Source organism: Podarcis filfolensis, assembly GCF_964270895.1.
Source record: "Podarcis filfolensis genome assembly, chromosome: W".
Classification (NCBI taxonomy): domain Eukaryota; kingdom Metazoa; phylum Chordata; class Lepidosauria; order Squamata; family Lacertidae; genus Podarcis; species Podarcis filfolensis.
Genome location: NC_139619.1, coordinates 2064454 through 2080421, shown reverse-complemented (window position 1 = coordinate 2080421; position 15968 = coordinate 2064454). Strand labels below are relative to the sequence as shown.

Sequence of the window (15968 nt, the reverse complement as noted above, 5' to 3'; positions counted from 1 at the left end):
TACTGAGAGCAGAATTACCCCCATGGCTCTTGAATCTTGTACAACCCATGCATCAATCAGAGGTGCTTGGGGGTCCTCAGAAACAGTGTGCCACACACCAAGCCTTCTCAATTGGCCTTGCAGTACCTTGCCCAGGTCTGATAACTGTGGCCATTAAGCTTTGGGCACGGAACCCCATCTGAGACTTGTAAAAGATCCATTCCTGCTCTTCACGCAAGCCTTAGAACTGGATACAATTTACAATCAGCCTTATCTTAAGCACGTCGTAAATCAGACATAGCGTGCTTCTCTCTCCGGCCTAATTGGTTCTTGGCACAGACTTCAAAAGCCTTCTAGCTGTGGCCGGGACAATCAGCTTCACATATCTCTGTCTCTGCTGGGAGCCATCAGCAGTCTTACTCTCCTGTAAGCGCCATGGATCTGGGCCCAAAACCCTTTTGTTGGGATACTGCCAGGAATCGGGGGCATCAGGCAGGCATCAGACAGGCCCCCAGCTGGCTCCAGCCACCAGTTGGCAGCCGGTCTCCCTTGGAACAGCATCAGTGACACAAGCCTCAGATACGTTTAGAGACCCGTGCATGCTCTGTCAGCAGAGTGTGTAAATCACCTCACAGCAGAAGAGGCAGACAGAGAGATGTGCAAGCATAATGTACAGCATTTATTCAGCATAGTTCAGGAACAAAGGAAAACATGTCTGCATCCCTTCGTGTTCAGCAAAACAGCAAAGCAAAAGCTATATGCAAACGGAAGTTCCCAGCGAGAGCTGAAAGTAAACAGGCATGTGACACACAACAGCCTGTTCCTGAATGGGGCAACTGTGCCCCTGAAGGACCAGGTGCACAGCCTGGGAGTCATTTTGGACTCACAGCTGTCCATGGAGTCCCAGGTTAATTCTATGTCCAGGGCGGCTGTCTACCAGCTCCACCTGGTACGCAGGCTGAGACCCTACCTGCCTGCGCACTGTCCCACCAGAGTTATACATGGTCTGGTTATCTCCTGCTTGGACTACTGCAATGCGCACTATGTGGGACTACCTTTGAAGGTGACTTGGAAACTACAACTAATCCAGAATGCAGCAGCTAGACTGGTGACTGGGAGTGGCTGCCGAGACCATATAACACTGGTCCTGAAAGGTGTACCTTGGCTCTCAGTATGTTTCCCAATACAATTCAAAGTGTTGGTGCTGACCTTTAAATCCCTAAACACCCTTGGCCCAGTATACCTGAAGGAGCGTCTCCACCCCCATCATCCAGCATGAACACAGAGAACCAGCACTGAGGGCCTTCTGGCGGTTCCCACTGCGAGAAGTGAAGTGACAGGGAACCAGACAGAGAGCCTTCTCAGTAGTGGCGCCCTGTGGAACGCCCTCCCATCAGATGTCAAGGAGATGAGTAACTATATTACCTTCAGTAGATATCTGAAGGCAGCCCTGTATAGGGAAGCTTTTTAAGGCTTAATGTTTTACTACGTCTTTATATACGCTGGAAGCTGCGTATGGAAGGCAGGATACAAAAAAATTATATTATTATTATTATTATTATTATTATTATTATTATTATTATTATTATATTACTACTGGAATGCCATTTGTTGTCCAGCCTTCTCGATATTCTCACACATCTTACAAGGACCAGCACATGCAGGGTGTTACCAACCTGCCCTACCTTGCTGAGGATTCGGTAAAGGAGCCCAAGGATAGTCTTAGATTTCCCAGTCCCAGGTGGCCCATGGATCAAGCAAACTTTGGGCAATGAAGGCAGCTTCATCACGAAGGTGTAAGCAGTTTCAATAGCTGTCCTTTGATCTTCATTAAGCTCCTTCATGTACGAAGACTGTGGGGCAAAGGAGAGGACAAAGGTGCATCTCTCACCAGAACGGACCGTTCCGAGATTTCTGTGACCTAGTTCACACTAATACAATGCCAAACCATGGCTTAGTGTGAGCATGTGGGTTCGCAGAACAGGAGACTGTGATGGCTTTGCTTACAGTATTCTACTGCTGTGAGCTAGGTCTTGGTTTGGGCTACAGCAAGTTTTCCAAACTTAAGCCTGTGGTTTGCCTCACTTAAAGTTTGAACCACATGTCCAAGTCCAGAAGACACATGCAAGCCAAACCATGGTTTAGCTCACAGTAGCAGGACCTCAAGGCGAATCAAACTAGCCACCATCTCCTCTTTGAGCACCTGCAAGTTTGCACTAAGCCATGGTTTGGTTTAGCATTTTCTGCAAACTGACCCTGCGTTATCTGTCCTCACTTCAGAGGTACAAAAGCCCCAAGGATTTGGAAGTCTCTCTTCAATGGACCTCTCATTTTGCAGAAAATTGCCACAGGAATGTTATCACAATGTCATTCTCTCCTAAGGCCCAAGTTCAACTTTCAGGAGGAAGAGTGGGATATAAATTGAATAAATAAATGAAGAGGAAGGAGGAGACTGTGGAAGACTGCTGCTGATGTTCATCAGCTTTGTGCCAACCAGATGTTTTGGACTACCAGTCCCATCAGCCCTGGCCAGCATGGCCAATGGTTGGAGGTGATGGGAGTTGTAGCCCCAAACACCTGGGGAGTGTCAGGCTGGGGGAAGGTTGGCTTAAGACAGGTAATGTGCGCTCAAGCTTAATTTTGGCTATGGAAAGACAGGTGGGACTCAGTGAATTTCCCAAGCAGCTAAATTTCACATCCATGTGAGATACAGCCAAACAGGAGACAAAAAAGGTGTAGATGGAATTATGCACTGGGTAGTGGCAGGGGGACCGTTTCAGTCCAAGGGCCACATTCCTTCCAGAACAACATTCTGAGGGCCACATGGCAGGGACAAAAGTGAGCAACGCAAACATGGTGGGTTTTACCTTTCTTCACATTCAAGACACCACTCTCCTCCCAAATTCAGGCAAGCAAGAGGCTTGATCAGAGCTCAAGGACACATCCCAACCAGGCAGATAACACCACCACCACTCAAGGAGGGTGCAAAGCAAGGCCAGTGAAGGGCAAGGCCTGGGTGTCTCTAATTCATTCTCGCATTGCTGGATCATGTGATCCTTATTTACATTCCACACTGCTGGAAGTGTGGGAACAGAAACTCAGACAAGAGAACTTCCGTTCTGTGTGTTCTTATTTTTCTGCTCTTTGTTCTCTGCTTTCAGACAGAGAAGACGTGTGTGAGAGACACTGCTCACACCAGTCATGTTTTGTTGTTTTGATTTGCTGTAAATTAATAAATTTCGTGATGCCACACGCCTACACAGCCTCGCTTCTTGCAGAACTCTGCTAAGCATGCATACAGCTCCACTGGATGTATGTCGCAGTTCTCCTGCGTACAGAGGAATGTACGCACACTGGGGACAGTGTGTGTGGCCTAGGCAGACTTGCAAGTGCCAGTCAGAGAGGCCTGGAGGGTGGCATTTGGCCCCTGGGACTGAGGTCCCCACCCTTGTCTCACATCTAAAAGACCATGTTCCCAAGAGATGCAGATTTGTGGCCACATGTTACGGGCAACACTTGAAAAGCGACGGTGTGTGAACCATAATTCCGAAGGCTTCCCTGGAGATGGCAGGAGAAAGCTTCCATCTGCTGCTAATCTTAACAGCTAACTGTCTCTCCTCCTATCCCCCGCCTCCACCTCCGGAAAGTTGGCTGCTGGAGTAGAAATATTCTCTTGCCTCTCTCTGGTCTTCTCTGCCCATCTCTGAGGGAGTTTCAGCTTAACACCTGGCTCATTGGCCATTGGGTAGCAAAATATCTTATACCTCCCCAAGTCAGAACTGGGTTATATTGCCTTTTAAAACAAACACTTACAGAAGTCTCCAAGTCCACAGCTGAGCCTGTCAGACAGAAGTCAGAGTTTTGTGGGCTGATTATGGCTTTGGCTAGAGGGCTTCGGTTCAGAAGAAGGAGGGCCTTGAACATTTGCTCCGTTGTCACCAAAGAACTGACCACAACACACCTGACTTTCTTATCAACACCGGACAAATTTCCTTGTGTCTTGACAGACAGGAGACAGGCATCCTGCTCTTTCATCTCTGAGAGAGAGAGAGATACACAGGGGTACAATTCAGAAACCACAGTGTATGCATTCATTATCATCTAGCATTCAAATCATGATTTGAGAGCTTTTCTAGCATACATATTAACAGACTGTACATTGTTTAGAGTTCTTAGCCTGCTTCCATTTCCCAAAACCGTGGCTTGTAACCCCACTTCAAACAATGGCTTCTGATCTCAATCCATGGCTTCTTGGCTTGCCAGTGGATGATAAACCATGGTTTGTCAACTCAAAACTTCATGCCAAACTATAGTTAAGCTTTCTTAACCACAAAGCTTGGTGCAATACCTGGACTGAGCCAGAATTTCATGCTGAAATAGCAGAAATGGGTTCCCCATCCCAAATCAAATAACTTACTGACACCAAGGGTTGGCTAACATAATTGTTTTGTACACTTACTTATTAGTTGTTGTTTTTTTTAAAAAAACACCTACCAGTATAAAACCGAGTCACATAGCCCACATGGCGTAATGGACAGCTCTCTGCCTTGCCTTCTTTGCTATAGAAGTTTTGCTTTTCAGACAATATTAAGAACACCAAGTCACATTCCTTTGGGTGCAGCTGTTTCTCTAAATTGCTTCTTGAGATGTTAACTGGAGAAGTAATTTGAACACAGAACAAAAATATGCAAACATTTAGCCACATACAGATACAACTACGTTGTTACCAAAAGCTCTTAATAAAACAGTAGGCATGTTGAGCACAAGTTGCTACAGCTGAACTTTGAATTCCAGATGTTTTTGGTTACCCAGTCGCACATTCTAATAAATATTCACTCAATTTAGTTGTATGAGCTTTTTCATTGGTGAGACCTGCTGAGGTCCATTTTGGAGAGAGAAAGCATTCTGGGTATTGAGATAAAGCAGGCACACCTTGCCTCAATCCTCGTTTTTTTTCTTTTTAATCAAATAATATTGATTTTTATTCATTATTTATTTAATCATTTGCAGCACCTGGATATCAGTTTGTTTGTCACAGATATTGGTTTATTTTATTTCATAAAATTTATACACCGCTTGTTTGGTTTTTTACAACTTCAAAGCAGTTTACCAAAAGATTAAAACAATAAAATAATTGGTTAAAAAATTTTAAAAAAATTTAAAAAATCAAATCAACGAGAAACTGAAAACAGGCTAAAATACACATCAACATTCTGTGTTGGGCAGAAAAGCAAAAAAGATACAGGCAGAATAAAGTATAATAGCCCTTGACTGCTCACCCCAACAGTCTAGTGTTAACACAAGCACTTCTGTTATCTACTACAACCACCATTAAAAACAGGACTGCATTTCTACTTCCCATTTGTTTATATGCAGTGAAATTCTCACTCACTTGTAAAATCTGCTTCATTTGTGTCTGCATTGAAGTTCAGCAAATTCAACTCAAAAGGCCTTTGCTCTTTTGATTTCTGGTTCTCTAGCCACTCCTGTGCCATCTGCAGGGAAATGGAAGCATAGGCTTAAGAGACTGCTCTTCCACCACATGTGGGCTGCTAAAACCATTGGGCAGGATTCCCTGCTCATAAATGGGGCCCAGAGAGTCTGTGGCTCACCACAGTTAACTTTATTGACTGATTTTCACAGAGAGCAAAAGGAGTTACAGTCTAAGGAAATAATAAAATCCCTGCTTGCAGCAGCCCAACAACTGGTGGCACAAAACTGGAGAAATTTAGCAAACTTGCAACTTTTCTTATGAGGACAAAAGGTATGGACAGTGATATTAATGAAGAAACTTACCAAATACATGAAAGCTCTATATTGAACATAAGACTCCAACCATTTTATGGACATATGATGTTCTGTTATTACTTTCATGTTTGGGAATCCATCGAATTAGCAGCCTCCATCTACTCATGGACAATTGTGATGCAATGTATTTTGTTAAATACACATGCTCTCGCTTAGTGGGATTGGGAGGGAGGACTGTATTGCTTTAAAAAATGTCTATTGATGTATTAGCATAATTTTGATGCATACATTTGTAAAACTAAACAAAAACATTCAACACCTGCCCCATCCAAAAAAACCCCAAATGGGACACTTTTAACCCCGCTCCCCCTTGCCAAAAAACCCTAGAGTCCACTACTACACTAGTGCAACAGTTAGGCTTACAAAAATCCCTTTTGCGTGAACGAGGCACACCTTTCAAAGGCTGGTGTGGGGAATCTGTTTAGGGAAGTTTTTAATGTCTGATGTTTTATTGTATTTAAAATATTTTGTTGGAAGCTGCCCAGAGTGGTGGGGTTATCATTATTATTATTATTACTATTACTATTATTAATTTAACTTTTGGCCTTCCAGATATTGCTGGACTACAATGCCCATCCATCCATCCATCCATCCCTGGTGCCACTGGCCATATGCTAGGGCTGATGGGAGTTGTAGTTGAGTAACATCTGGAGGGTCACAGATGTTCCCCCACCTCCTGTCCTAAGGACAACATCCACACCCTACATTTTAAAGCACTGTTATACCACTTTAAACAGCCATGGCTCCTTCCCGCATAGGCTGTAATGATCTCAGACAGGCAAGCAAGACTTGATAAGATTTAATGACTCCTTGTCAGTTTTATGGTACGTTTATAATAAATTACATCCAGAGTGCAGCTCCCAGCCTGACACTCTTGAAACAAGTTGGTCACTCACTTCCTGGCGTGGTGCGCTCAGCGTCGGGTCAGGGAAAGCGCTTTGCTGCAGTAAGAGCGCTCCCAGTCACAGATACGGGATAAAAAGACGGGGAAGCGAGGGCGACGCAAACCCTGAAGAGGTCTGAGAGGAGGTTCCAGACTGAAGAAAACAGATCCAAGCAGCGCATAAAGGGGTTTTCTGCCGTTCCAGCACAAAAAGTGGAGGAAGGTGGAAGAACCTCAGCGCAGAAAAGATCGCACACCCGACCGTGAGACGCCCCTTAGACCCGAATGAGAAAGCGCCAGGCTGCTCCAACCCAAAACTGTAAAATCAAGAGTACTCCTGAAGGAAGAAGGTAATAACGCTGGTTTAAATTAAAATAAAAGGAGTACGGACTAACTTAATATTATAAAGGACAGTAAAGCTAATGAAGAGAGGAGCTTCAGCGTTCTGAGACTTATCAAGTTGTGGAAAATAAGCCTTGTAAAGAGGCAGAAAATAAAAACTGAGACATACTGAGTACCTGCTTCTACAGGGGGACGCTCTGTTGAGAGAGACAAGGAGCTGAAATAGCAAGCAGCAGCAGCGGTGACAACAAAGCAGCGGCCATTGAGGAGGAGATCAGCGTAAAACAAAGGGGTGAGTGGAAAAGAAAAAGGAGGGGGAGGAACGTGGAGGAGACAATGGAAAAGAGAAGGAATAGAAAAGATTTGAAGACCAGGCAGTGGTGGGAAGATAAAGATTAAGATAATGAAGTGAAAGGGAAGAGGAAGAGATATACAAAGGGAGAGAAAGAAGGAGGAAAAAGACTGGAATAGGGAAGAAAGCAGCTGGCGAAAATGGCGCTGGGGGGGGGGGGAGTGTGAGTCATCGCCCCCAGAAGGGAAAAAAGCCGGAAGAAGAATAGTGGCAGAAACAGTCACTGCAACAAAGAGAGGCTAGAGAAACAAAACAAGAAGGACCACCTCACAAGTAAATTGGAAAAGCGCGCCACCTAGAGGCGGAAAATAAAATTACTCCCATAATTTAAAAAACGCTGGTAAGACACAGGTTTGAAGCACAACCATAAAGAAGTTCAGCTTCTAGAAAATAAGTTCTTAAGACGGGTGTTAAGTATTGCGAAGGAATTTTTCTCTGATAACTGCCAAAGTAATTAAATTAAAACAAAATATTTAATTAAATTTATATTAAAACTTGGATTTTTTTTTACTCTTTTATTTTTAAAAAAATAATAATTAATATTTGAGATGAACTGATAACGACATAGTGTAAAACCACTGGAATCTTAACTGACTTTCAATCCCAACAGATGAAATAAAAGGACTAAATTATAGACTATAAACAGAACATTTTCAAAGTTTAGGAATATATAAATTCTTGGTTTGAAATAAAGATATCTTGATCAGAACCAAAAGGAAGAAGACAAATATGGGTTCTAAAAAATACCAAACTACACTGACATCTGGGTCAGGTCTACAAGTGAGAAGACAATCAACAGCTGAAACAGACCCCAATGTTGACATAAAAGAGCTTATAATGGGGATGGAAAAGAGCCTGAATGATAAGCTGGACATATTAGCTGGCAACATCCAACAAAACTCAAAGCTAATAATAGACTTAACAACACAAATAAGTGACCTCTCACTTAAAAATAAAGAACTGGATAAATCTGTACAAGAACTCAAGGGTAAATCTACCAAACAAGAGGAAATGACGAAGAAAGTGCAAATGGAAAATAAGGACATTAAAAAATCACAAGATTCAACGAAGGAAGAAATAAATGACCTAAAGAGAGCCCATGAAGAGCTGCTAGATGATTTATCATTGATGGAGATGCGTCAGAAGGAGATGGTCCTCCGCTTCCGAGGCGTCCCACAAACTCATGATGAACAAATTCAAGAGAAACTATCACAGGAGATTGCAAACTGGTTGGGAGTAGAGGTAGAAGAGATGCTATTGGATATTGATAAAATTTTCAGGATCAAATCAGAAACATCGGACACTTATAAAGGGCCAGGAGATTGTTTATTTTTTTTCAACTCCAGACTTTTAAAGGAAAAAATATTACATCAAAAAGGACAAGCGAAGTTAATAATAGAAGATAGGCCTATCAAAATATTTAAGGAAATCCCAAAAAGAATTTTGAAGAAAAGGCAGACTATAAGACAGTAACAGAAGCACTCAAGAAGAATTCGATTAGATTCTGGTGGGAATTTCCTGAGGGCATCACCTTCACATATAAGGACAGAAGAAAAACTTTTAGATCAGTAGACGAGCTGGGAAAATTCTGGAGGAAGTACAAAAAAGAACTAACTGGAGATCCAACATTGGAGCGAGAGGAAACAACGCAGACGCCACAAGAAGCATAGAGAGACAAACGGGTATTAAGGGGGGGGGGGAGAGATTGGAAGAAACATAATATCAAAATCCTAAAATTTCTGAGTTTTTTTCTTTTTCTTTTCTTTTCTTTTATTTACTCAATGAAACCATTGTAGATAATAAATAAAGATTAATGAATCTAAAAATTATATCTTGGAATGTTAACGGTTTAAATGATAAGAGGAAGAGAAATAAAATACAACATGTATTGAGGAAAGAACAATGGGATATCATATGCTTGCAGGAGACCCATGTGACTAGAAATCACAGAAGGGTTTTAGAAAACAAGAGATTGGGTCAAGAATTTATATCCTCAGATGTAAAAAAGAAAAGGGGAATTGTGATCTATGTGAACCCTAAACTAGACGCAAAAAAAATCTGTAAGGATGATGAGGGTAGATTATTAGGGGTAAAAATAGCAAAAGGTAAAGAACATTTAATTATAGTAGGAGTTTATGCACCGAATGGTAACAAAACAGAATTCTTCAGAAAAGTAGAAGCTAATTTACTGGAATTTATAGAAGAGGAAATAATTTTGATGGGAGACCTAAATGGTGTCACATCAATAGAATTAGATAGGACAGAGAGAGAAAGAAAATCAAAACAAGGCAGACTCCCAGATACCTTCTTTCAGATGGTAGAAAACTTAAATTTGATTGACACATGGAGATATAAAAACCCAGGAGAAAGACAGTATACACATTTCTCGGAAGTAAAAAAATCAGCCGGCAGAATTGACAGCATATGGGTATCAAATAACTTAACAACTAAAATTAAAAAAGCAGAAATACAGACCAAAATTATTACAGATCACAACCCAGTCACATTAGAATTAAAGGAATACAAGAAAACTAATAAAAGATGGAGACTTAACGAAAGAATATTAAATAACGAAAAGATTCTGAAAAAAGCGCAAGAACTAATGAAAGAATTTTTTGAATTAAATAAAGAACAGGATACAGACATCAGGACAATATGGGATGCAAGTAAAGCTTTCATAAGAGGCTTTTACATACAACAAAGTGCAATAAGGAAAAGAAACAGAGAGCAAAAACTAGAACAAATAAGGAAAGAAATAGGAATAAATGAAAAATTATTAACAAAACAACCAAAAAATGAATTAATAAACCAAAAACTAAAAATATTACAAACCCAGGCCTCAGCAATATTAAATAGTGAAATTGAGGACAATATTAAATGGATGAAACAAAGGTCGTTCGAATTTGCAAATAAACCCGGAAAGATGCTAGCCTGGCAATTGAAAAAAAGACAAAAGGAAAAACTGATTGATAAAATAGTGGAAGAAGGGAGAACATTAGATAATCCTGAGGAAGTTAAAAAGTGCTTTATAAAATATTATAATAAGCTATATAAAGCAGGAAATGAGACAGAGGATGAAATAAAAGAGTATTTATGTGGAAAGGATATACCGTATTTTTCGCCCTATAAGACGCACCAGACCATAAGACGCACCTAGTTTTTGGAGGAGGAAAACAAGAAAAAATATATTCTGAATCTCAGAAGCCAGAACAGCAAGAGGGATCGCTGTGCAGTGAAAGCAGCGATCCCTCTTGCTGTTCTGGCTTCTGGGATAGCTGCACAGCCTGCATTCGCTCCATAAGACGCACACAAATTTCCCCTAACTTTTTAGGAGGGAAAAAGTGAGTCTTATAGAGCAAAAAATACGGTACCTAAAATTAAGAAAGAAAAGATTCAAGATCTAAACTCCCCAATAACCACGACAGAGCTTCATCAAGCAATAATTACGATGAAACTGGGAAAATCCCCAGGTCCAGATGGTCTTACCGCAATACATTACAAAAAATTAGAGGAACCATTATTATCACCTATGAAGACACTCTTAAATAGAATACTAGAAGACGGGAAGATTCCCAACACCTGGAAACAGGCTCACATAGTAGTAATCCCAAAACAAGGACAAAATAAAGAGTTTATAACCAATTATAGACCAATATCATTACTAAATAATGATTACAAGATCTATGCACAAATATTGGCTACAAGATTAAAGACAGTTTTGCAGGATTGTATAAATAAAGAGCAGGCAGGGTTCTTGCCGGGCAGGAAAATGAGTGATAATATAAGAACAGTGATTGATATGATCGAGTATTTAGACATGAAACCGAGTAAGAAGGTAGCCTTTGTTTTTGTGGACGCGGAAAAGGTGTTTGACAAAGTATCATGGAAATTTCTAAAAATATTATTAGACCAGATGGACATGGGAGACCAAATTACAAGAGGGCTAAAAGCAATTTATGAACAACAAGAAGCAAACATAATATTAAATAATGACACGACTGATTATTTTAAAATACAGAAGGGCACCAGACAAGGGTGCCCACTTTCACCATTATTATTCATTTTGGTTTTGGAAATATTAAATCAAGAAATCAGACTGGATCAAGAAATAAATGGAATATCCCTAGGAGAGAAAATATACAAAATAAGGGCATTTGCAGATGATTTAGTCTTAATGGTGGAAAATCCAAAGGAAAGCATAGCAAAGGCTCTAGAAAAAATGGGAAACTTTGGAAGGGTCTCAGGTTTTGCTTTGAATAAAGAAAAAACGAAACTAATGGTAAAAAACGTGGGAGATCAAGAGAAAAAGGAACTGGTAGAAAAATTTGGATTACAAATTGTAAAAAAAGTGAAATATTTAGGAATACAAATAACAATGAAAAATATAAATTTATTTGAGGATAATTATAAAAAAAATTGGGAAGAAACAAAAAGAGAAATGGAATCTTGGACAAGACTGAATTTAACACTCTGGGGTAGAATTTCGGCTATTAAAATGAATATTTTACCAAAACTCCTGTTCCTTTTTCAAATGATTCCCATAATAGTTAAAGATGATTGTTTTAAAAAATGGAAAACGGACCTAACAAAGTTTATATGGCAAGGCAAAAAGCCACAGATCAAACATAAATTATTAACTGACATAAAAGAGCGGGGAGGTTTCGGACTCCCAGACCTGAGACTATATTACGATGCGGCATGCTTTACTTGGATCAAGGATTGGAACAAATTGGATAACAGTGACATTTCGGACTTGGAGGGATGGAACAACAGATATGGTTGGCACGCCTATCTAACTTATAACAAAGTGGCAGTACATAAAGAATTTCTAAGCCACATAATTAGAAATGCATTATACAAGGTCTGGGTGAGACATAGAAGGTTGTTAGAACCGAAAACCCCATGGTGGGTCTCCCCGTTAGAAGTTATATCGGTTAAAAAGAAAAATACTATAGGAAGAATGGCGACATACCAGCAGCTCCTAAAGGAAGAACAGGGCCACTTAAAACTGAGACCATATGAAGAGGTGACCCAATACTGTACTACATGGTTACAATATCACCAAATTGCACATATATTTAATCAGGATAAAATAATAGGATTTGAAAAAGAAGAATCAAAATTACAAAAAGTATTATTACAGAACTCAAAAAAGAATATATCCAAAATGTATAATTTATTATTAGAATGGGAATTAAAGGATGAAGATGTAAAAGAAGTTATGATCAAATGGGCATGTGATATAGGATATGTGATTCGAATGGACCAATGGGAGAAATTATGGAAATATGATATTAAATTCACGGCATGTTATACAATAAGAGAAAATTTTATGAAAATGGCATACCAATGGTACTTAACTCTGGTAAAACTGGCTAAAATTTACAAATTAAAATCGAATACCTGTTGGAGATGTAAAAAAGAAATAGGAACAATGTTTCACATGTGGTGGGAATGCCGACCTATCAAACAATTCTGGAACGAAATTTATGAAGAACTCAAAAAGATGTTTAAAATATCTTTCAGTAAAAAACCGGAGGCATTCCTTTTAGGTTTAATTACAAATGATATCCCCGACAATCAAAGGAAAGTATTCCTTTATGCAACAACAGCTGCCAGGATGCTTATAGCAAAAAACTGGAAAGGGAGAAAAATTCCATCAGTGAAAGACTGGCAAATTAAATTTTGTGAATACATAAATCTGGCAAGACTCACAGCATTCATAAGGGGACAATCGGACCAGAAATTATTAAAAGAATGGGGTTGTGCTAAAGAGTATATGAAAAAACATTGTTCTGGAGTAAGTATATTGGTATGTAATGAATGATGCTTTACAGGGTTAAAGGGGAAAAAAATGGTGTTACAAAAAAAAAGGACAAAGATAGATGTAATCTAACTAGACACAACAATATAGTAAGAGTAATTTTTTTGAGGTCTTACAACAAAGGAAGGAAGTCAATATGTGTATATGTATGTAATGATATGGTTTTTTTTCTGTAGATGTGTGCTTTTCCGCTTTTGTTTAGTGTTGTTTTGTTTCCTTTGCTTTTTTTCCTTTTTCTTTTCTGGTTTTTTTTTTTGGTATGTTCCGTTCTTTTTTGTTTGTATAGTATTATTTTGGATTCAATGTTTGTAATTTTTGTTATGATTATGCATTGAAAATAAAAAAAGGAAAAAAACGGAAAAAAAGAAACAAGTTGGTCACTCTCAGAAACCTCATCAGGAGGGCTTTAAACTGACTAATGTGGGGGAGGGAGACAGTGCTCCTGAAGGTAGGAGTCTATCAATTGATGAAGATGATCATCCAAATGTCATAGACCGAATGGAGCAAACAGCACGCAGACCTAGTGGTGGGAGGAAAAAATCCTTAAATAAGAGACACGGGGGAATGATTAATGGACTTCAATGTCTGTACACTAATGCGCAAAGCATGGGAAATAAACAAGATGAGCTTGAGCTCTTGGTACAGCAAACTAAATATGACATAATAGGCATCACTGAAACCTGGTGGGATAAGTCCCACGACTGGAATGTAATAATGGAGGGATACAATCTATTTCAGAGAAACAGACCAGACAAGAAAGGAGGAGGAGTGGCGTTATATGTCAGGGATGTGTATACCTGTGAAGAGATCCAAGATTTAGAACCTCAAAGCCAAAGTGAGAGCATTTGGGTCAAAATTAAGGGAGAGAAGAATAACAGTGACCTCATTGTGGGAGTTTACTATAGATCCCCAAGCCAAACGGAGGACATAGATGATGCCTTCCTGGAACAGATGGCCAAGCATGCAAAAGGAAGGGAGATAGTAGTAATGGGGGACTTCAATTACCCGGATATTTGCTGTATGTCAAACTCAACCAAGAGCATAAGGTCAAACAGATTCCTCACTGGCCTTGCAGACAACTTCATTGTCCAGAAAGTGGGAGGAGCAACAAGAGGAACAGCCATTTTAGATCTGGTCCTAACCAATGTTGATGACCTGGTTAGTGGGGTAGAAGTGGAAGGATCATTAGGCGCGAGTGATCATGCTCTTCTGAAGTTTACTATACAGCGGAAAGGAGCAGCCAAGCATACTAGGACTCAATTTCTCGACTTTAAGAAAGCCGACTTCATAAAACTTAGGGAAGTGCTGGGTGAGATCCCATGGACAGTAATACTAAAAGGAAAGGGAGTTCATGATGGCTGGGAGTTTGTTAAGAGGGAGATAGTAAAAGCACAACTTCAGGCAATACCAATGAGACGGAAACATGGAAGGTGCCTAAAGAAGCCAGGGTGGCTATCTAAAGAACTTTTAACTGAGTTAAGATTAAAAAAGGATGTGTACAAAAAATGGAAAAGGGGGGAAACCACCAAAAAGGAATTCAAACAAATAGCCAGCACGTGTAGACACAAAGTCAGAAAAGCTAAAGCACAGAATGAACTCAGGCTTGCTAGAGAGGTTAAAAGCAACAAAAAAGGCTTTTATGGGTATGTTCGTAGCAAAAGGAAGAACAAAGAAACAGTGGGGTCACTCAGAGGAGAAGATGGTGAAATGCAAACAGGGGACACAGAAAGGGCTGAACTCCTCAATGCCTTCTTTGCCTCAGTCTTCTCCGATAAAGAAAACAATGCCCGACCTGAAGAATTTGGAGCAAAGGATTCAGCAGAGGAAACACAGCCCAGAATAACTAAGGAGATAGTACAAGAATACTTGGCTAGTTTAGATGTATTCAAGTCCCCAGGGCCAGATGAACTGCATCCAAGAGTATTAAAAGAACTGGCAGATGTGATTTCAGAACCACTGGCAGTCATCTTTGAGAATTCCTGGAGAACAGGCGAAGTCCCGGCAGACTGGAGGAGGGCAAATGTTGTCCCTATTTTCAAAAAGGGGAAAAGAGAGGACCCAAATAATTACCGCCCAGTCAGTCTGACATCAATACCAGGGAAGATTCTGGAGCAGATCATTAAGCAAACAGTCTGTGAGCACCTAGAAAGGAATGCTGTGATCACCAATAGTCAGCATGGATTTCTGAAAAATAAGTCATGTCAGACTAACCTGATCTCGTTTTTTGACAGAATTACAAGCCTGGTAGATGAAGGGAACGCAGTGGATGTAGCCTACCTTGATTTCAGCAAGGCATTTGACAAGGTGCCCCATGATATTCTTGTAAAGAAGCTGGTAAAATGCGGTCTTGACTATGCTACCACTCAGTGGATTTGTAACTGGCTGACTGACCGAACCCAAAGGGTGCTCATCAATGGTTCCTCTTCATCCTGGAGAAGAGTGACTAGTGGGGTGCCACAGGGTTCTGTCTTGGGCCCGGTCTTATTCAACATCTTTATCAACGACTTGGATGATGGACTCAAGGGCATCCTGATCAAATTTGCAGATGACACCAAACTGGGAGGGGTGGCTAACACCCCAGAGGACAGGATCACACTTCAAAACGACCTTGACAGATTAGAGAACTGGGCCAAAACAAACAAGATGAATTTTAACAGGGAGAAATGTAAAGTATTGCACTTGGGCAAAAAAAATGAGAGGCACAAATACAAGATGGGTGACACCTGGCTTGAGAGCACTACATGTGAAAAGGATCTAGGAGTCTTGGTTGACCACAAACT

At 40.3% G+C, this 15968-nt stretch overlaps 1 protein-coding gene across 3 annotated transcripts in view; it reads right to left on the bottom strand.

Annotated features, from left to right (window-relative positions):
- LOC310753784 (putative helicase senataxin) overlaps positions 1-15968 on the bottom strand; it is a 200780-nt gene that overhangs the window by 78524 nt on the left and 106288 nt on the right. For all 3 annotated transcript variants that reach the window (XM_083595122.1, XM_083595124.1, XM_083595123.1), the window contains 4 exons: positions 5372-5474; positions 4474-4632; positions 3793-4016; positions 1665-1832 (listed from right to left, as the gene is read on the bottom strand). In XM_083595122.1, the coding sequence (XP_083451248.1) occupies positions 1665-1832; positions 3793-4016; positions 4474-4632; positions 5372-5474 (654 nt within the window). The remainder of the gene's footprint in view (positions 1-1664; positions 1833-3792; positions 4017-4473; positions 4633-5371; positions 5475-15968) is intronic.